Source organism: Maniola jurtina, chromosome 14 (genome assembly GCF_905333055.1).
Source record: "Maniola jurtina chromosome 14, ilManJurt1.1, whole genome shotgun sequence".
NCBI classification, from domain to species: Eukaryota; Metazoa; Arthropoda; class Insecta; order Lepidoptera; family Nymphalidae; genus Maniola; species Maniola jurtina.
In genome coordinates this window covers 9,812,719-9,834,642 of record NC_060042.1, presented here as the reverse complement: position 1 = coordinate 9,834,642, position 21,924 = coordinate 9,812,719, and the positions used below count along the sequence as shown (strand labels likewise).

General features: G+C 38.2%; 2 protein-coding genes across 2 annotated transcripts; one reads left to right on the top strand and one right to left on the bottom strand.

Moving 5' to 3' along the window:
• The first annotated feature begins 5,238 nt into the window (after positions 1-5,238).
• On the top strand, positions 5,239-11,908 carry LOC123871774 (pupal cuticle protein 20-like). Its single transcript, XM_045915713.1, has 4 exons — positions 5,239-5,451; positions 7,702-7,967; positions 9,998-10,243; positions 10,877-11,908. The coding sequence occupies exons 1-4, from the start codon at positions 5,437-5,439 to the stop codon at positions 11,034-11,036; spliced, it is 687 nt and encodes a 228-aa protein (XP_045771669.1). The 5' UTR covers positions 5,239-5,436; the 3' UTR covers positions 11,037-11,908.
• Positions 11,909-13,774: 1,866 nt separating this feature from the next.
• Positions 13,775-18,122, bottom strand: LOC123871775 (pupal cuticle protein 20-like). Its single transcript, XM_045915714.1, has 4 exons — positions 18,049-18,122; positions 16,832-16,971; positions 14,988-15,230; positions 13,775-13,920 (listed from the first exon to the last, which is right to left on the bottom strand). Exons 1-4 carry the CDS (start codon positions 18,061-18,063, stop codon positions 13,881-13,883), a joined length of 438 nt encoding a protein of 145 aa, XP_045771670.1. The 5' UTR covers positions 18,064-18,122; the 3' UTR covers positions 13,775-13,880.
• Positions 18,123-21,924: the final 3,802 nt, after the last annotated feature.

The following is a 21,924-nucleotide window of genomic DNA, read 5'->3' as shown; positions in this document are numbered from 1 at the left end:
CTCCTAAAAAAAAATTCAAAAGAAATTAAAACCGACTTTCATTTGGAATTTTTTTATTTCACAATTTTTAGTGGCCCCACTGTACTATAATATGCTATGCCCAGTTAAAACCCTACTGTTTACTAAGCTTTAACACCGATCGCAAATAATTTGCTCTTATCCGTTGAGGAGTTCTGTTCTCCATCTCCGAAGATTTTCATCAGATCTTCACCAAATTTATATGGGACCATCTGCATAGACCCTTTTGAACAAAAACCCAATTTCCAAATCGGCCCAGGGCTTTGAGTAATCGGGGAACATACATTAAAAAAAAATTAAAAAAAAGACTCCGACGACTTGAGAACCTCCTTTTTTTTTAAGTCGATTAAAAATTGTTAATTTGATAGTAAATACATTTCTGGACATTTCACTACTTACGTTACTTGATTTATAATCAACCTCGAAGCACGAGTACCTAGAACGGAGGAGAATTAGATTTTTAATTTTCCATTTTCTTGTTAGATTATTTCGCCCATAAAGAGATTGGATGATCGCTAAGCGTTTAAAAATTTGCATACCAAAAGTGATTTCTACTAAACTTCGTATATAAAGAGCTTTGCAGCTAGGTAGTTAATAATTGATATACTTACCTACATAATTGATTATTATTATTATAGTAAATGCAGGCAGAAATGGGCTAAAATTGTTATTTTGTCGGATTGATTTAGATAAGAAAATGGTTGATAAAAATCAAAATAATATGGTTCGTTGCTCCTGTTTCGTTCTCAGCAGAAATACGTTATAAACTAATTTCGAATGTTTCAATCTATTTGAGCAAATTCCCGGTTCTCCAAGGGTTCCATGTAAATGTGGAATTCAATCAATTTTTTGGGGACTACAGGCCCCACAGCTACCTTTGGGCGTTTGGAAGTAGCAACCAATCAAATTCGAATGAAAAACGACTTTAAATAGCAAAAGAAAATAAGTTTATTTTGGATATCTTTTATTTATAAAAGTTTATCTACATAATGTAAGTTTAGATATTGAAATACTTTTACTGTTGAAGAGGGCCTACCGAGTACCGAGAGAGAGCCTCAAACCTTGTGCTGCACGCAATAACGCACGCACTCTCTTGCATCTTCTCCCTCGTTTCTGACGCAAGTGGCTCCTTACAATTCTGCAGATTTACTAGAATTAAGCATTAAGTTATTAAGTGATAGCGCACACGTACGCGCATACATGCGCTGTTGCATGCTGCTTTGGCAGTCTATAAGACCCATACCTCTACGTAAGTTGAAAGCGCACCAGTGCAGTTAGACCAAAGAAGAAAATTGCGAATGCATAACACCATCACTCCCTTATAATTGGATTCACAATAATGTCTGTTTTCCTGATTAGGTCCCCCATTGTTCGGCACATTCCGAGCCCATCGTGAGAGAGTTTAGGCGTGATCGTGTTTCGTGAAATATTAGGATCATGACGGAATAGCGCCAGCCGAGGCCGACACTTGTTATAACACCACTAGTAAACATCCGTGTCTTTAGTTGCTGTAACTGTTCGTTTAACCGTACATCAACTGCCTTTATAACCCCCGAAAAGAGGGGTGTTATAAGTTTGACGTGTGTATCTGTGTATCTGTCTGTGGCATCGTAGCTCCTAAACTAATGAACCGACTTTAATTTAGTTTTTTTTTTGTTTGAAAGGTGGCTTGATCGAGAGTGTTCTTAGCAATAATAATAATCCAAGAAAATCGGTACAGCCGTTTGAAAGCTAGCAGCTCTTTTCTAGTTACTGTAACCTTCACTAATTGTCGGGGGTGTTATAAATTTTTAATTTATATTTGTTTTAAAACTAGCTGATGCCCGCGACTCATTCCTGTGGATATAGGTTTTTAAAAATCCTGTGGGAACTCATTGATTTTCCGGGATAAAAAGTAGCTTATGTCACTTTAAGTAAACTCTCTTTCGCAATTATAATGAGGAGTGCCCTGAACAGCTATTTGACCTCATTCCACCCTCCTTTTTCTACAGCCGCACCGCACGCCACCGTAAGCAATTTCACCCCCTGCACCATCTGGGAGCCTGGTGCACTTCGACCGCCCGTTGTGCCAGATCCTTATTACCACGCAAATGCAAGCCGTGGAACCCTTCGACGGTGTTCCCACTAGATTACAATATGGGTTAATTTCAAGGGGTAGACCAACTTTCTGAAAGGCCGACAACGCATTGAGAGTTCCTCTGGTGCTGCAACTATTCATGGGCCGGGGCAGTGGTAATCACTTAACATTAGGTAGGTTGCCTGCTCATTTGCTCACTATTTTTTTTTAAATCTTAGAACTTGAGACTGGATAGATCTAAATAGAGAGGGCGTGTCGTAAGATGCTGTAATCAAATGTTACAATATAAGCAGATACTAATGAAGCCATTGTATTGTACAAAACAGACATTGAAACTTGAAAGGTTAGGATTTTTATTAGATAAAGATTTACAACAAAAATAATGTAACTTTTTAGCCTAGCCTTATATCTAATTACTATCCAAATCTTGCCCGCGTGGAATGGTGCCAAGAATGCTGACTGCATTTCCGCGCTGAACAGCCAGGCTGATCCGTTGCGCAAAAAATCCAGCCCATTTTACCCCGGACATCAACTTTTATCCCGGAAAATCAAAGGGATTTTAAAAAAAACCTAAATCTAACCTAAAATTATTTATATCCTGTTCATGTAGGTATTCCTATCAAGTAAATGACAGAATGCACTAAATGCCGCGTAGCTGAAGTTCGCGTCCGTGACCGAAGAGAATGCTGGCGTACCTTTCATGTCATCTTATTTACCTTCATTGAAATGGCTCGTAGTTAGGAACTTGCATTGGACATTGTAACTTTCAATAATAAATTGTAAATTTTAACTTAGTTTTCACACGCCTTTGAGAAGCTGTACCGTAGCAAAGCTGTACCCGCCAAGCAATTTTCCAGTACGAAGCTATGTAAAAACCAAACGAGTATGGATTTATTGAAAAAACTGCCATACCCCTTCCAGGTTAGCCCACTTCCATCTTAGACTGCATCATCACTTACCACCAGGTGAGATTGCAGTCAAGAGCTAACTTGTATCTGAAACAAAAATAAAAAAAGAGCTGAATGGGGAATGCTCTGACATGCAGGTTCTCTCACGATGTTTGTTTCTACCGTTAAAATTGTTAAAAAGATGGCAATCGTGCAGTGGCGTGCACAGGATCTAGGCTAGGGTAGGCATAAGGTAGGTAGTTGCCTAATTACTAGCGGTCACGATGAAAAATGAACATTGAACTATTTCAGTCAGGGTAAGCAGCGCTTTTATGCCTCTATGACCTGCACGCCGCTGCAATCGTGGTAGGACACTGCGCACACCCGCACAGCCCCCGCGCTTACCGGGTGCGGGATAGCGCGGATGACGTACGGGTGTGTGACTCGCCTCGTACCCATTGCCATCTCGAAGATTATATCGAAGCCTGAATCTCCCGTACATGCGAGTCCGAAGTCTTAACCGTCAGACTATCACATCACGAGAAGTAATATTATTAGGTACATTTTAATAACATGGTACGTATGCCATCGTAATTCGCTTATCGCCATGTATAACCTTTCGTCGGTGTTAGTGTTGCCCGAGGGCAAAACCTATCACCCGGTGTAACACCATAATATTCTAATCATGTCCGCAAACGTCATGTTTGCTTGGAACCGAACACTTGCGTACACTAAATAAATTATATTTCTGACAAGGTATACCTAATATGGGCACTCGATACTAATTAATACTTAATGTCATTTAACGTCATTTGATCGTGTGCACTTTTTGGAGTTATGTGCGTTTTTAACCCCTCAAAAAGAGGGGTGTTATAAGTTTGGCGTGTGTATCTGTGTATTTGTGTATGTCTGTGGCATCGCAGCTCCTAAGCTAATGAACCAATTTTAATTTAGTTTTTTTTTTGTTTGAAAGGTGGCTTGATCGAGAGTGTTTTTAGCTATAATCCAAGAAAATCGGTTCAGCTGTTTGAAAGTTATCAGCTCTTTTCTAGTTACTGTAACCTTCACTTATCGGGGGTGTTATAAATTTTTAATTTACACCTGTAAACAATTCAATATCACCTGCTTTAACGTGAAGGAAAACATAATGAGGAAACCCGCTTGCCTCAGAGTTCCCCAAAATGTTCTCCGCACTTGGCCAATACGACGCTCTAGCCCTTCTCATTCTGAGAGGAGACCAGCTGTACTTAGTAGTGGGCAGATGTATTGATGATGAGGACTATGATGTATACTTAGTATATTTTTAAAATTTGTTCACAGATCGCAAAAGATTCTTATTAGCGTGAGTGATTAAATTAATTAATTATTATTAACATGACCAATATTCCTTTTGTTTCCTCTCGCTTTACGAGTGATACAACGATAGGGTGAGTTTCGAACTTACAACCCTCAGAACTTCAATCCGCCTTTTTACTATTGAGTCTTAGTCTATATTATTATACTTACAAAAGGTATAAGTAGTCCTAGTATTAACTCTATGAAGTTTTACATCCAAGTATTTTTTCAGGGCATATTGAATTGGCCTTTACTTTATGAGGCATCCAATAATAGTGAAGATTCAATCGAAGTTATTTAAACGTGACGCTATGTTGTTTGAAAGGGTTTATGTTTCGATACTAGGTTGAGCATAGAAATATTACTATGGTAAAAGATTTTTCAAAATTCAACCCCTAAGGGGATAAAACAGGGGTTTAAAATTTCACGTCCACGCGGACAAAGTCGCGGGCATACGCTAGTTCTTATGTAAGAAAGTAAAGCTTCGAATTTATTTATAATAGAGAATGCCCAGGACTTCGTCCGCATGGATTTAGGTTTTTAAAGATCCCTTGGGAACTGTTTGATTTTCCGGGATAAAATTTGGGATTCCGGGATTGCCTATGTCAATTACAGGGACGTAAGCTACCTCGGTACCTTTCATACAAATCGGTTAAGCGGATGGGTGTTTGGGAATCCCGTGGGAACTCTTTGATTTTCCGGGATAAAAAGTAGCCTATGTCCGTCCCCGGGATATAAGCTGACTCTGTACCAAACGTCAGAATCGGTTAAACTGTTGTGCCGTGAAAAGGTAGCAGACAGACAGACAGACACAGACACACATTCGCATTTATAATATTAGTATGTATTTCTGCAAAATTTTTAGCTATTGTGGAAAGTTAAGGTTGCCTCACTTGTAAAATTGTGTTTTTTTAGGAATTCCGTGAAGTTTAAAATAGTCCCGAGGCGGACCCTAAGCTCGGATGCACCGATATAACTCCACGCACAAGGTGAAGCAAGCGCGAAAGGGCAAATCGGAGCAATATAAAACGAGGCACATCTTCGCCAACTGTATTCTGCAAACAACTGAACGAAGAGTGCCTGCCTTGTACAAAATAAACAGAATCACATTAGCACAACATGTCTTCTATAACGGTGAGTGAAAAGCAATTAGCCAAACACTTAACTGTTTTAAACAGTACCTAATTCCTAAACGGAAATGTTCGTTTCCATGCATTCGGGCGGTCTAGTTTCATTTTTCAGTGATTTCCTCCTAAAAATTAAAAACTAATAACTTGCCAAAAAGCAACAAAACCAAATTAAAAATAGGTAGGTGTTAATTTTAGATTATTTATATTTTTTATAAGTACAGTAACACCAAACATAATTTTTAAAATAGTAAAATCTATATTTTTTTACACATTTGCTGCGATAAGAGCTTTTTACTGAAGACTAGGTTTCAGCTTACATTTCATGGACCTCATCACCTTTTTCAGTTTGGTTTGAGAAATTTTAAGATATTTCCAAGGTTTACAGTTTTTGAGAACTAATGACAATAAGCACTATGGAACATCGGGACCGGTGACAACGTGTCGTTAAAAACCTAAATCCATGAGGACGAAGTCGCTGGCATTAGCTAGTTATAAATAGAGTAGGACGATGCCGACAGGTGTGATTTTATTCTAACCAGTAACACCCACGTAGAGTCGCGAGTTGCAGCTAGTCAAACAACTTCCGTTTAAGTATGACTCATTATAAAGATAATTTTCAAGAAGCTAAGAAGTCATAATCGTATTTACTTCATTATTATGGCATATCACGACTTTGGGAAATCTATCAGCGATGATATTAAAGTCAAAGTGGTTAAATTCAAAATAGGTATTCCGTTACGTAGTTCCCTACTGTTCACGACAATACTATTGTTTAAAATACGAATTCGGAATTATCGACAGAGCATCGTTTAGTCTAGTAATATTACAAATACGAAAGTGTGTTTGTTCGTTGGTTTGTCCTTCAATCACGTCGCAACGGAGCTACGAATTGACGTGATTTTTCGCATGGGTACACTTAAAGACCTAGAGAGTGACGTAGGTTACTTTCCACGGGATTTTCAGACATTAGTTAGTTAGTATAGCATTCAAATAAAATATTATTTTAGCATTTTGGAAAAGTCTAAAAGTTTTGTCGATGAAACAGCCAAGAAAGTATAGTGCGTCACACTGGTGTTCAGGTTGTAAAAAACCGGCCAAGTGCGAGTCGGCCTCGCACACGAAGGGTTCCGTACCATCGTACAAGAAATAACACTTTTTATGATTTTGCATGAATTAATCCGATTATGATATAATAGAATATGTCATAAAACAATAATTATCATGTCATCTACCAATAATCTGGACTGCCTATATGTAGGTAAATCTCTATTCTCTACTCATCTCCACTTTGGTGGACACAGGACCTTACAACTATTTAATATTATTATATGTATAGATGACAAACCCGCAGCTACTTGTATTACGTCATGAACGTGAAGAGTCGCTAAAACTTTAATTTCCTCGTCGTTCCCATTCCGTCCATAAACACAAGTTCTTAACTACTTGATTAATTGTGGATTATAGCCTCAATAAATATTTAAGTGCGTGAAATCTTCCTACCGCAACTCTATTACACACATTTCATTATGAATGAAGAAACTGTGATAAATTAGTTTCATAAAATGTCCTGTTTGCTCAAAGTTTAAAGGTGCCCTTAAAGTTGAAGGTAGTCTGGCAAGGGGTAGTGTCTGGCAATGCATGACGTAATTTCTAATACTATTCTGAAGAAAATATAAAAAAATTACACTTTATACTTTGATGAAAGGTTACACCTTTGTGACCTGTCATCTATCAACCAAAGCTACGATGATCCAAACTTCATAGTCGCTGATCGTTCGTACCTGTGTAGGAGTTAGTGCGCTTAGAAACTTTCAGCTTTTATGAAATAACGAAAGTCTGGCCCTCACGGGCTCTTAGTCCAAGAAAGGTAAGAGGATGCACTGGGTGCATGCTATCCTATGAGTAGTATTATCGCATCTAACCCTACTCCATCTAACCTGAGGAATCAGAAACCATATAATATATCAACTTTATGACGATCAATATAAGTCAAAAAATCCAGTGAACTAATCGCGACTCCACGTGAACGCCTTCGTTCGCCTGGATATACATTTTTAAAATTCCGTAGAAACTTTTTCATTTCAAGATCTTATAAGAAGATCGACTTTAGCTATTTCTGTGCCTTTCTTCAAGATAACTTCAGCGGTTGACTGTGTAAAACAAACAGATATACAGACAGACATACTTTCATATTTAAAATATAGTATGCATAGAGTAAGTAAACATGGCCAATAATAATAATTTATGTTTACAGTTAACATTGCTATCAGCGTTAATAGCGCTGGCATCATGTGGTCGCTTGGAACCGCAGTACCTACCTCCGAGGCTGGGAGGAGGTAACGGAGGACTGGGAGGAGCAGGTGGAGCTGGAGGAGGAGGAGGAGGAGGAAATGCAGGACTTGGGGGAGGATCTTTTGGCGGCGGAAGCAGCAGTTTTGGAGGCGGTGGTTCTTCAGGAGCAAACATTCCTATCCTTCGTTATGAAAATGAAAACAACGGCGACGGGACCTATAAATTCAGGTGAAAATCTTTTGTACTTTGTATGTAAGAGCTGGTTAAGGATTTATTCATAGTGTTCTATCAGTCGAGCACAAAACAACATAGGTACTGTACGCAATACCCAACACAAGGATTTAAATAGTATTTATTTACTGGGGGCAGTTACAGACCATTGAGAAGGCAATCTTGGACTATTCCCACATCTGACTGCAATATCTTTGAACCGACTGGTGAGTCCATCAGATTCTATGTAATATTAATGTTAATCACCTACGTCCTACAGTCATCAAAAACCAGGCAAAGCTATCCCGGTTCTTAAAATTATACAATTTACTTACAGTATGATGACTTACAGTACATACATACACTATACAGTATGTAGTACAGATGATACATACCTACTAGGTCAGTAAATATACTGAGCAATTAAATTTAAAAAATAATAGCTTCTTTTATGTGTACGTAAATTGCTACCACTCGATTTAAACGTAACATTTTTTTACCTTATCTAAACTTCTGGAGTTCCAATTTACTGAATGAAACGGAATTTTCTAGGGTTCCCATCATGATATTAATTATTTCGCCACTCCTTCGATCACAATAGGGCATTGTGCATCAAGTACAAACATTTGAAAGTTGAATGTCGTGGTTTGTCCCTTTGCTTGTTAGACGATCACGCTGCGGGCATTTAAGTGACCCAATTAAAGTCCGCTCTACAGACAGTTTGATCTACGACCATAAATATATCTGTAATTCGCTCTTGTATATTACAAATATCCAAAGGTAAACGGTTAATTGAGGAGCTCGCGAACGAAACGGTGTTATTGAAAAAAAAAAATATAGGAAAAGCAAAAAAACTGAATGAAAGCTTCTGAAACTTAACATTAAAATAATCGTTTTGATCGAAATCACGAACTTTGGACTCAATTTTTGCAGTGTTAGCTACAACTTAAAGCTGTTGTGGTGTTAGGCCATTTTGTTTGGAAATGAGTTAACGTTTTAATTCAGTAGATTAAAAACGGGTTAAGGAAAAAAATATGTAATTTAATCAAATGTATTTTGTTTGCCAGCTCTTCAATTATTGTCACATATAGCATGTTCAAAAGGGGTTTATTCAGAAAGAATCAAGGTGGCTTTTCGGCGCTTTTAATTGACTTTGTTATTTTTTCTCTTTCTTGCTCTACCTAATTACATAGTTAGGTATTTAATTTTTTCCAATCACAAACTTTTAAAAAGTTTCATAGCTTGCTGTCGTCCGATTCACGAATAATTATTTTGTACCTAAAGATGTGTAAATTAAGATATTTCTAATTATGAGCGTTACAGTCAAATGAAAGATTAATGTCCACGAATCAGTCTGATCTTTTGACCCGCTTAGCCCTGCGAGAACATTTAGGGATTACGATATTAGATATAGCCTGTTGGTCACGAGCCAATATATTGCATTTCGTAACAGTTATGAAACATCAGGTAGTTACTCGCGAGATTGTATATTTTACTTATTCTAAAACTGTTCTTAACGCCATCATTAATAATATTATTCTAGGCGTCATTTGGAACTAATTTCCTCTAACTCAGTTTTCAAGCCCTGTCATTCAGAAATCTAAAATGAATAGTTTTCTAAGCGAAACATTTTGCTCTTCACTAAATAAGTAGCTTAGGGATTCAAGAAGTCACCGAGCTTCGCGCGCCTTGCAAAGTGCGGCCGGTATAAGACTCCCTTGTTTGTATCTATCGGTGCTGTCGAAAAGATGATAGGTAGATAGAAGACTATATTGCACTCAAAACAAAGAAAAACCAACAAAAAACATGAAACTATAAACTAAAAACAATTGTATACAAAGGCGACCTTATTTGCTTAAAGCCTTATTTTTTATTCACAATAAGCTCACGCTTGACTACAATCAGACTGCAATGATGTGGCCTAAGATGGAACGAGTTTGCCTAAAAGGTGGCTATTCATATTCACTCTGGTTTTAAAGATACCCGGATGTAAATGATATAAACTAAAACTGATTCAATTTCTTAAAAAAGCTGTTTCTTTCTTCCAGCTACGAAACCGGCAACGGCATCTCAGCCCAAGAAAGCGGCGCTCCTCGTGCACCTGGCCCAGAAGGCCCCGCCGTCACCGCAGAAGGAGCCTTCTCCTACCGTTCTCCCGACGGCCAGCAAATCTCCCTGACTTACACCGCCGATGAGAACGGCTTCCACCCAGTTGGCGCGCATCTACCAACTCCTCCTCCCATTCCTGATGCCATTCTGCAATCACTTGAGTTCAACAGACGCAACCCATCTTCGTAAGTTTTCGAAATATTTGTGTTGTGTATAATTCTAGTGTTATAATGTACTATACCATAGCTGCGAACAGCTAATTCGCTATTAAAATGACATTAAACATTATCGTTCAGTGTCTTTCCTCCTGCAGCCTCACGAGGTTTTGCTTGTCAGATAGCGTGATCTTTATGGACGCACCAAAAAGCAGTCTCGAGCGAAGGATTCTATGCCTCGATTGTAGCGTGAGGCTGCTAACTTAGAAAGCTACAGTCAGAGCTCCTGAATGATCATGCATCTACATCAATATTACATGTAATTCAAGTTCTTTACAAAACGCAAGTAACTATGCCTCTCTTTGTCGAGAGTTATATTTTTGTTCTGTTTGCCGTGGAGACCTTGGGGCTATGGAGTCTTAGTGCTAAAAAAAAATTACGAGACATTTCACCGCGACTAATAGCCTCATCGAGTGACAGAAGGGCTGGCTCTTTTTTTTGCGCAACGGATCAGCCTGGCTGTCTAACGCGGAAATACAGCCAGAATTCGTGGCAACATTCCACGCGGGCATCATTTGTATTAAGATAAGGCTAGCTATAAGTTTTATTGTAATAATTTGAATAAAAAAAAAGGTTCTTTACATTCAGCAATTATCATTTCAGTGGAGAGGGATCATATAACGAGGGAGCGTTCGGAGGATCAGGCGGCGGCGGCGGCAGCGGTGGCGGCAGCGGCGGCGGCAGCGGCGGCGGCAGTGGCGGTGGAAGATTCGGCGGCGGAGGCTCTGGTGGCAGCGGAGGCGCAGGCGGTTATCACTATTGATCTCAATCAACCACGATTTAACTAAGATCCGCTGCTGAACCGTTGTTGAAATGTGGGTTGTTTTAATTTTAAGGTTATATTATACAACCGCAAATACTTCATGCACTTTATCATCACCTAGAAATCTATTGACTTTAATGGCTACGCAAGTATTCTGAAGGATTTCATTTTATTCAACTTTATCTTGAGATAATATGGATGAGTCTTGATTATTAAGTCGGTGAGAAAACCTTTTACACATCCAAACTCCCAAATCCTTTATCGTAGGTTCTTACTACGGACTGCTGAGTGCTGAGCATTAGCAAATTTCCACACTCCAGTTTTGTATCCAGTGGCTCCCTGCGACTCCTTTGATATCCTCTGAACTCAAAACCCTCTTATCCCTCCCGAATGCATACATGTACCCATCTGTAAGTCCTCCTTGACATCTCCGATCTACCAGATTTATATACCTTTTTCTGTTTCACATTTTTTGTTATTTTTAATGTTTTTTTTTTTATAACGGCTCTTTGGTTATGATATCCATTAATCGTTATTTAAACTTAAGCTACTTATGGGTTGTCGATATAGAACAATTTTAACACGTTTCAGTTTCTTTTTCTTAGTAATTAACTAATGATATAGATGTAATGAAGGCTTTATTATACTCTGTAATTTTGCATAGCTGTTAACTAGACAATGTTATAATTACTGATTCATTTTATCATTGCATAGATTTATTTTTTTAATTTAAGATTATTTATGAGGTCAACGACCTCATATTTACAAGGACTGTGATACCACGAAACAGGCAAGCACTCGATGTATATTTATTTAAGCATATGCTAAACCTATGTAAATAGGCATGTGAATAAATGTGAATGATTAAAAAACTACTTTGCTATAATTTTACATCCACCTTACCTATAAGAAAACTTGTAAAACTGTAGAAAAAATTGAAAACCATCACTTTTTTGCAGGTTATATAAAATTTGAAAATGGGGCTACTTCTGTTGTACCCTTGTTGTATTTAACTAAATTGACAGATCTAAATTTAGTGTCTAGGTCTAGTCTCAGCATACGTTATACTGCCTAGTAAAGTAATTTTGGAAGAAAGCAATAAGGCAGGGATAGCAATTAATTAAATTGAGACCTCTAATTTTAGTTTGGTTTAAGGGTTGCTTGTGTACCAATTGGCTGGAAAGTTAATCCCTTCTACGCTATTTTTAGCAACAAGTGACATCAGATTAGAGAGAATAGAGCCCTAAAAACTCAAGGTGCCCACCTAAACACAATAATGTAGGCAATAAGCTTGAATTCCCATGGCTTGAATTGAGTACTTACTGATAAGAGGTTCTGTTTTGTATTGTCTCCTAGCACACAAGTTATGTGTCGTATTAAAAAATAAACACTTTTCTTTCATTTACAAAATACGTGAAACATGGATACGTAGGCATAATATTCAAGTAGATATTATACTAGCTTAACTTAGGTTAGCTTAGCTTAAGCTATAGGTTGCCCCAAAAAATATTGGTTTTCGGTGGCTAGCCTCTGACATGTTTTTTTACCTGCACAGATATTTCATTTTTAGGACCACATCTATGCACTGATCTTTCAATTACAGATGAACTTTCAAGTTTCTTTGAAATTACCATTGCTTTAGTTTCACCAACGTTGATGATAAGCGTTTTGATTCTCCAGCTCCAGCAGTTAATGTAGTCTGTTGGCAGAATAAGAAATTAATACTATATTTTTGGTGCATCAGATGTTGTTTGCGTATACTTATTCCGTTTATAGTAATAACTAGCCGAGGCCCGCGACTTCGCTCGTGTGGATTTAGATTTTTCGAAATCCCGTGGGAACTCTTTGATTTTCCGGGATAAAAAGTAGCCTATGTGCTAATCCAGGATATTATCTATCTTCATTCCAAATTTCAGCCAAATTTGTCAAGTAGTTTTTGCGTGAAGGAGTAACAAACATACACACACACACACACACACACAAACTTTCGCCTTTATAATATTAGTGTGATTGCTTGTTGGATATTTCTTTAGAGTATAGATTGAAATAGAGACAGTATGCCGCCCTATCGAACAGCTCTAGTGACTGAACGTCAGTCTGAGAGCTTACCTTCAATTTTCATGGCAGCTTCCTGGTTCCAATAGAGATTTCCAAGTCGTCGGAGATCTTTACCTTCCAAACCATTCTTACTGAGTATGTGCACCCATATGAGATTGATGTTTGACACAGTCAAATGCCTTTTTATATTCTATGCAGCAGAAATGCATTCTGTTGCATTTCAATAGCTCTCTCTGCATTGCATTAAAAGTAAATACGGCCCTACTCCAGATCTATTCAATTATAAATTAAGGAAAACCTTTGTAGTAAGTATGGCTCAGCAGGCTGATAGTTCGACAGTCCGAGCAGGTCTCGTGAGTGAAAATCCCTTGGTGAGGGAAAAGTCCTTGGTCACTTGGACTTTTGGAGATTGTAACTTTGAATGAAAAAGATCTTTTGAGATGTTTCTATAGTGATAAATCTTATTAAACAGTTGTTGCATGATATTAAATGGTGTTTAGTTTAATTTATTTGTACGATTAAAAATTGGCGACCATGATGAATAAAAAAAAGGCTTTGCCATTGAAATTTAACTTCATCAAAGGGTTTGTGCAAGTTTAGATATTTGAATGCCTTAATATAAATGCAAAACATACATTTTAGTAGTAATAACTTTATTCACAAGTTATACACAGTTGCATAAATAATAATCACATCAATTCAACACATTTACGAGTAAGTTGCCACATATCACAGCGCTAGCTTCGCTGAGGTGCTCACGACCGTCAGCTTAGAGATCTTTTGAGCCTAGTAGTAGTTTCGTTGACCGTTGTAAGAGCCTTCGTTTCTGAAAAAAATTAGGAATAACAACAAGTGTAAATTAAAAATTTATAACACCCCCGACAAGTGAAGGTTACAGTAACTAGAAAAGAGCTGATAACTTTCAAACGGCTGAACCGATTTTCTTGGATTATAGCTAAGAACACTCTCGATCAAGCCACCTTTCAAGCAAAAAAAACTAAATTAAAATCGGTTCATTAGTTTAGGCACTACGGTGCCACAGACAGATACACAGATACACAGACACACAGATACACACGTCAAACTTATAACACCCCTCTTTTTGGGTCGGGGGTTAAAAATTAGAAAATTCATAAAGATGCGTGAGCCATGAACTACATGTGACACCCAAATTATAGGTCGAAATATATCAGTTCTAAATGTTTGACTTTACTTGAAATGTTTAATTTTATTGCCGGGTTTGGTCTGTGAATGCCCTACTAGGCGTGTTCTATTCAACGTTTCGCGGGTCTTGCGGGCGTTTGCAATCTCCTTAGATACTAGTAGAATGTTCCATAATGCTCCTACTATTATTTGTACGAGGAAATGTTTCAGTTATGCAAATCCTATTTGTTACGTCAAGGCAAAGATTTTCAAGGAAGGCGCGCTTGCACCCGCGCATAGTAATGAAATACTTTATCAATTACATAATAGTATGAATTAAATTCAAACTGCAGGTCTTTATTGCGTTTCTAATTCCACTAGCCGAATTTTTCTGATAACAATTAAAAAAGCTTCTTTGATAAAAATTAAGCTTTTGTACATTTTACACCCATAGCACAGACAATAGTTTCTGCTTTTCGCAGGAAGGACGGATGGTGTTGGGTGCAACAGCATATATCAATCGGCCATATTGAGCTATACATGTTATTTGCTTTTTAAAACTAGCCTATGTTACTCGCTGATAATGTAGCTTTCTATATATTTAGGTGAACGAATTTTTAAAATCGGTTCCGTAAGACTCTGATTTATCGTGCAAAATGTCGGAAAAAATACCCGAGTACCGAACCCTCGGTGCGCGAGCCTGACTCGCACTTGGTCGGTTTTTTTAGTTACAAGCAAATTGGAACTTACGACGGATGCTGTCTGTTGTACTCAAGAGAGCGGAGGATGGCCTCTGGGATCGGTGGCGGTGTGGGGATGTGGGAGCCTTGCGGGTGGAAGCCGTTCTCGTCGGCGGTGTACGTGAGGGAGATCTGCTGGCCGTCGGGCGCGCGGTACGAGAAGCCTCCTTCAGCCGTCACTGCGGGGCCTTCGGGCCCAGCCGCGCGCGGCGCGCCGCTCTCGTGCGCTGAGATACCCGTTGGTGTGTCGTAACTGAAAAGAAAGACAATAACCTACTTTAATAGCTGTTTTTAATCCCCGACCCAAAAAGAGGGGTGTTATAAGTTTGACGTGTGAATCTGTGTATCTGTCTGTGGCATCGTAGCTCCTAAACTAAAAACCGATTTTAATTAAGTTTTTTTTTTGTCTGAAAGGTGGCTTGATCAAGAGTGTTATTAGCTATAATCCAAGAAAATCAGTTCGACCGTTTGAAAGTTACCAGCTCTTTTCTAGTTACTGTAACCTTCACTTGTCTGGGGTGTTATAAATTTTTAATTTACACTTGTATTTATTGAAGTACGCTTGCAACATACAATTTTTTTATGTGCAAAAAATAACATACACATAATAAATAATACGCGCTGATTTATTTTTCTTAAAAGAGAGCAAACGAGCAGCCGGGTCACCTGATGTTAAGTGATTATCGCCGCCCATGAATATTTGCAGAGGAACCAATGCGTTGCAATGCGAGAATGTACAATATTTTCAAGGCCTAATAATAAAAGCAAGTAAAGGATTATTCACGTTAGACCGTGCCAAGTCCGAGCTGTGCCACGTCCGAGACATACAGATTGGAAATTTATACGAAGCCACATCAGACCGTGTCTTCCGAGTCTTGTCCGTGTTACGTTTCTTCATATAAAATTGGATCCGTGGATCGTCGTCTGCGTGGTACCTGCGGCTCGGGCCCGGCACATTCTAGCATGAATCATCCTCAAGTACACTACTTTCACAGACTAGTATTTTGTATATCAATTAATTCAAAATATATACGCTCAGTTTTAGTCCAACCACGTGTCACAATTTAACAACGCTGCGGGCCATTATTTCAAACTAAATTGAAACCCGACCTGAACAAAATAAATATTGCCTGGAACTATATCCGCTTACTATCCTATATACATACATATTATGCATAAGTAACCATTAACATATTTTACCAAATACAGTGTATGGGTAAGTAACTGCTTAATAGTACCTTACGAGAAACACAAGAATCATAGGTACTCCCTAATAATAAATAATCAGACCTAAGGACCATCGATTGTGAGAATTTTTAATAAACAAGTGTAAATTAAAAATCTATAACACCCACGACAAGTGAAGGTTACATTAACTAGAAAAGAGCTGGTAACTTTCAAACGGCTGAACCGATTTTCTTGGATTATAGCTAAGAACACTCACGATCAAGCCACCTTTCAAACAAAAAAAACTAAATTAAAATCGGTTCATTAGTTTAGGAGCTACGATGCCACAGACGGATACACAGATACACACGTGAAACTTATAACACCCCTCTTTTTGGGTCGGGGGTTAAAAAAGACGACCCGTTAGATGGTTTAGCAACAAAGCTACTATGTTTATTAATATGGGATATAGACGTGTTCACCGTTAGAGATTATCAAGAATCAAGATTAACACTGTACCTAGGTAATACCTACTTTTTTTTTGAACTATAAACAAACGTTTAAATATTGAACCTATTACTACGACGAGTAATTTTTAGAATGTCAGTATTCCAATGATCGAAATTGCACTAGAGGCACACCCACAAGATTGGTCCATTATTCATAAACTACAATTTAATATCTAACCTGAAGCGGTAACTCCCATCGCCGTTGTTCACGTTTTCGAAACGGAAAGGCGCGGCATTGCCTCCTCCGTTGTAACCCTGCACCAAATGATCTAGTCGAGCGCCAGATGCCAAAGCCACTGTCATGGAAACCAGGATGATCTGAAACGTAACCACACAAAACATAAACAACTCATCCGGTAACATAAGGGCTGGCTCATTTTTACGCAAAGAACCAGCCTGGCTGTCCAGCGTGGAAATGCAGCCAGTATTCTTGGCACCATTCCATGCGGGCATTATTTGTCAAGTAATTAGATAAAGCAGCATTATTGTAAAAAAATTAATAGTAAAACAGACATAAGTATACACAGGTCGAGAGGCGGAGGGACGCCCGCACACCCGCACGTCACCCGCGCTATCCCGCACCGAGTTTGCGCGGAGGCTATGCGGGTGTGCGGAACATCCCCACCCCGATCGCCATCTCGACTTGTCGCGTACCATAGATATAACAATAAATAAAATGTTTTCTAGCTGAATACTCTGAAACCTGGTAAAGAAAAATAAGCAGATTATTCCTGCCAGACGTCCGCTAGGCGTCTCGTAACTAAGGAAGGTTGGTGTATCGCACTGGGATACCCAAGTGTGAACAGGTCACGGTGGACTTGTGCAATAACTCCACCGTTAGCTCAGACACCGAGCAAACAGTTGAGCATATCCTGAACGAGTACCCGCGCTTCAGCGCACGTAAGTTTCAGGTTGATCCAGAAAAGTTCCGACATGCATCAGAGTTTTCTGTGATAGACAACTTTTGAATTGATAATATTTATTCATCATCAAAATATTCATCCGCCATGCGAGCCAAGTCCAAATTAGCAGACTTCACAAATTTCTGAGAATTCTCAAGCATACAGATTTCCTTACGATGTTTTCCTTCATCATTAAGGCATGTGATAAGTTGCTTAAAACACACATAACTCCAAAAAAATATATAGAGGTGTTGGTTCAGGACCAACTCCCAACTTCTCGAGTGGGAAGGTGGACATCTGCCTGGGCTATCAAGACTTATTGAGAAGTGAGAACACACATGTAGGTATCACCAAAAATTAACACATTATCTAGATTCTAGACACACTAGGTTCAAAGAGCACTGCAAATTACACTACTAAGTACTAACTATTCATAGTATTTGAAACTGTATGAATTTATTGCCTTTAATAACGTCTATGTTGAGTAGCTTACCAGTTTCGACGTCATATTTTAGGTAGGATTAGAGTATGTACGGTTAGATGGTATATGATGCTATGAACTCTGGCGATGGAATACATAGTATACAGGGATGTTCACGTTTTATATCAGATGAATATGCCCTTTCGGCAGGTTGCCTCACCTTGCGTGCATTGTTGAACTGTTTAGGAATGCTGTGGTCCAAAATTAGACTTTTAGCGATAAATGTTTTAGAGAAAAACATATTTACTTATCGTATGCGGCTGACGGACGTGGTTGACCGCTGCGATTTATAGGTGCATATTTGGATAATACAATGTACACTGGACTGCGCAAACTATCGGACGTAAGTTTATATAACTTTGAGCGCTGGGACGTCCGATAGATATCTCGCAAACCGCGTCCCAAACGACGTTGTAGGTACAACTATCTGTCGGTCGTGACTGTCTGCCGCATCTTACGGACCAATCGTTGTTTCTGCCTTTATACTTATTTTCTTATAATTGTCTAGTTATTGATTATGTGTGGATTTTCTGAAGACTGCCTTAAATTTTTTTTTTCTTGGCATCTTCCTAGAATTCATTATTAAATTATATTATAATAACTAGATGATTCCCACAACTTCATCCTCGTAGACTTAGGTTTTTAAAAATACCGCAAATACTCTTCTGGATGCATGCATAGATAATGCCCGTGACTTTCACGTGGATTTAGATTGTTAAAAATCCTGTGGAACTCCTTGATTTTCCGGCATAAAAATTAGCCTATGCCGGTCCCTGGGATGCAAGCTAAAGAAAAATTTGCAGACAGGCAGACACATTTTCGCATAATATGAGTAAAAAGGCATGGATATTGCAATAAAACTTAATGGCCTTATCTAGTGAAGTCTTTAAATCAAGAAATAAGTCTAAAATCGTTAGAACCTGCCTTCTTTTAGATTACTGCACTGTCACGCTATCGCTTATGCCTTGAATATTTTTTTCTCAGGGTGCATTGGATGCCCCGCCGCGCTCTGCTCTCCACGCCCACTCTACAAGGTGACGATCGCGATGTTAACCACCACGATAAATGCCGTTTTTATTTGTTTCAGAAAACCTTCGGAATACCTACTAAATGTATTTAGATCCTGTTTATCTATTTTAGGGTTCCGTACCTCTAAAGGAAAAAAGAACCCTTATAAAGAATCACTCCGTCTGTCTCTCTCAAAACTTTACCCTACTTTCCGTTGACCCTAGAATCATGAAATTGGAAGGAAGCAATGTCTTGTCGCACAAGTACTTACCTACCCCAGACCCTAGAATCATGAAAGGAAGGTAGCAATGTCTTATAGCAAAATAAATAAATAGCTTGTGAAGGGAAAAAATCGAAAGCCGTGAATTTGTAGGCTACATCACAAAAAAATTAAAATGTGTTCACGAACAAATAATTTACATACCACATCATAATATATCGCGCTGTCCGTCATTAACTTGCACGAGGTCACGAGTAAGAGATAGGTGTGGGATTAAAAAGTGTTTTATTTGTGTACGACGGTACGGAACGCTTTGTATGCGAGACCGACTCACACTTGACCGGTTTTTAACAACACACGGGTTGACAAATAAAATGCTTTTTACTCAATGAATGTCATAAGAAATTAAATAAACCATAAAGCAGGACGTGCCTTAAGTTTAGATACCTCTACATGAACAAGACAAGGTAACCGGAACGTTAAAATTTATTTTTATTTTTATTCCATGTCATGTCAGCATATGACTCTGAAGTCATCTGATGGTAAGTAACGATGCATTGAGAACGAGCAAGCTTGGTATTGGTGTCGCAGTTTTTTACCCTAAGCTTAGCAATGGCGCTAATCGGTTTTAATGCAGCTGGAACTGGAACGCTTAGCGCTTAGGCCAAGAGCAGTAACTAGCCATGGCCGAAGCCTCCATCAGGCCAGACTTGAAAAACTCCATATTCGCATTTCTAAATTTATCTAGCTGGGAGTCAAACTTAGGGACTTATATGCACATAGCATAAGGTCTTGTGCATGCTAGAACATTTAAAAAAAACAACTTATGTTTTACCTATGGACAAAAATAACCAAACGGATAAAATCTATATTACTATAGATAAGTATGTAGGTATATCTTTACCATGTCTAATATTTTAAAGGCTTGTTTACACTGACAAAAGCCGTAGATAAAATCAGTGCGAATTGATGGAGATTTATAAACAAGGAAATTACAAGTGTTTGTATAACTGGAACACGTGCTCAGTTGCCCATATACAGATAGTATCAGCTCAAACAATAAATCATTATTATGAATGTCTGCTGATCAACGCTACGCATTCGGAATTTTGAGCAAATGTAGAGCAACATTACACTCAATATGCACTCAATACACGTGTAAGCTATGTAGCTCACACAGGGAAGAATTTCCGCACGATTGCCGCTGTGGCTAAGTTTCCTTCTTCCTCGCACATTCTAACATTTTCAATGATTGTGAAAGATACGTATACTTTTAACAAATGTGGTTCGGCTAAGTCCTAAACAATAAAATTATGTATTCTATCGTCTTTCAAAAGACCTAATAGGAGACATCTAAGAAATAAATCTAAGCAATTGAAAATTTGGTAGGTATTTCCAATAACATCGAACTCCGTGCTTAATTTCACTCTAGATACCTACCCACTTTGTTTGTTGAATTATAGATTAAATAAATCTGCGCGGTTTTATTTCGCCATGTAGGCTCGCTCTTAATCAAAATATACTCCTCTGAAAACATCGTGATGTGGTTCTACTGGTCAGATTTAACAGAAATGTCAAAAGATCGCAGGGTCAAATATTTGAGGATTACGGTTTAAACGCTCCTATTATTTAAAACTAGATCCCTACAGCAACGTTTTACTGGTTACTATCGTTTGTACCTTTGCAACTTTGTAAGCATACTTAAACCACAGCAGTACGAAATACATGACATGATATAAAATACGTACTTTGGCCTCGTATTCTCTAATATAATATGATTTAATCTTTTTAATTAAGTTGTTATCATATCAGCCTACTTAAACGACCTCTGGATAGGTCATTCCGAGCAAAATCGTCCTCTATAAAGCTATCAAAATTAGTATGACCACGGATATAACCATCAATTTATAAGCAAAAGATGGTAAAAGTAAAGTTGTAGACAGCTCGCATTTGTCCAAAATGCCCCGTTTAGTGCGTACCTAGTAGGTACATAGAAGTCGTATATCATATAATAGATTCCTTATGAATTGATCTGTTTACAAAATCCTCTGTGACTGACCAGCCTTGATATAAAGACCGCAATAAAGAACTGGGAAGTCACTTGATGATTGATTCCCAGTGATACAAGGCACGTGCACCTCAGGTCTTAGGTTTATAATCCTGCTAAGCTTCGAAGGAGAGCTGCGAAATGAGGAGGTCACAAATAAATCGCCATGACGCTAAAAACTATTGGTACGCCTTCAAATAACAGTAAAATAAAATAAATATTTGAAAAGGTCATTAAAATAAACAATAGATGTTTCTGAAAATGAAGATCAGTACAAAATATTTCGAATCAATCATACTGAATCTTACATAAAAGATAATCCTAGCATTCCAGCGTGAGAATCAAATGTAGGTAATCCTAATAAACTATGTAAAATATTGCAATCTATAACTTGTAGAATTAGGCATACTACTAGCATCATTAATAACACAGCTGAAGTAACGGCTAATGATAGCATATTGAAAAGATACCACCGAGATGTTACATTAAAAGAGCGCGCAATATCCTGCTAAATTGGCACAACCTGACCTGAAATTTTGACCCATTGAAAAATGAAAAATGAAAAATCTTTATTTATAACTCTTTACAATTCCTTAACAGTAAAATACGATAA

Excerpts from the sequence above, each read along its gene's own strand:
- LOC123871774 (XM_045915713.1), top strand. Across the intron at positions 7,968-9,997 it reads GACGGGACCTATAAATTCAG|CTACGAAACCGGCAACGGCA; the intron begins GTGAAAATCTTT and ends TCTTTCTTCCAG. Across the intron at positions 10,244-10,876 it reads AACAGACGCAACCCATCTTC|TGGAGAGGGATCATATAACG; the intron begins GTAAGTTTTCGA and ends TTATCATTTCAG.
- LOC123871775 (XM_045915714.1), bottom strand. Across the intron at positions 15,231-16,831 it reads GATGGGAGTTACCGCTTCAG|TTACGACACACCAACGGGTA; the intron begins GTTAGATATTAA and ends CTTTCTTTTCAG. Across the intron at positions 13,921-14,987 it reads TACAACAGACAGCATCCGTC|AAACGAAGGCTCTTACAACG; the intron begins GTAAGTTCCAAT and ends AATTTTTTTCAG.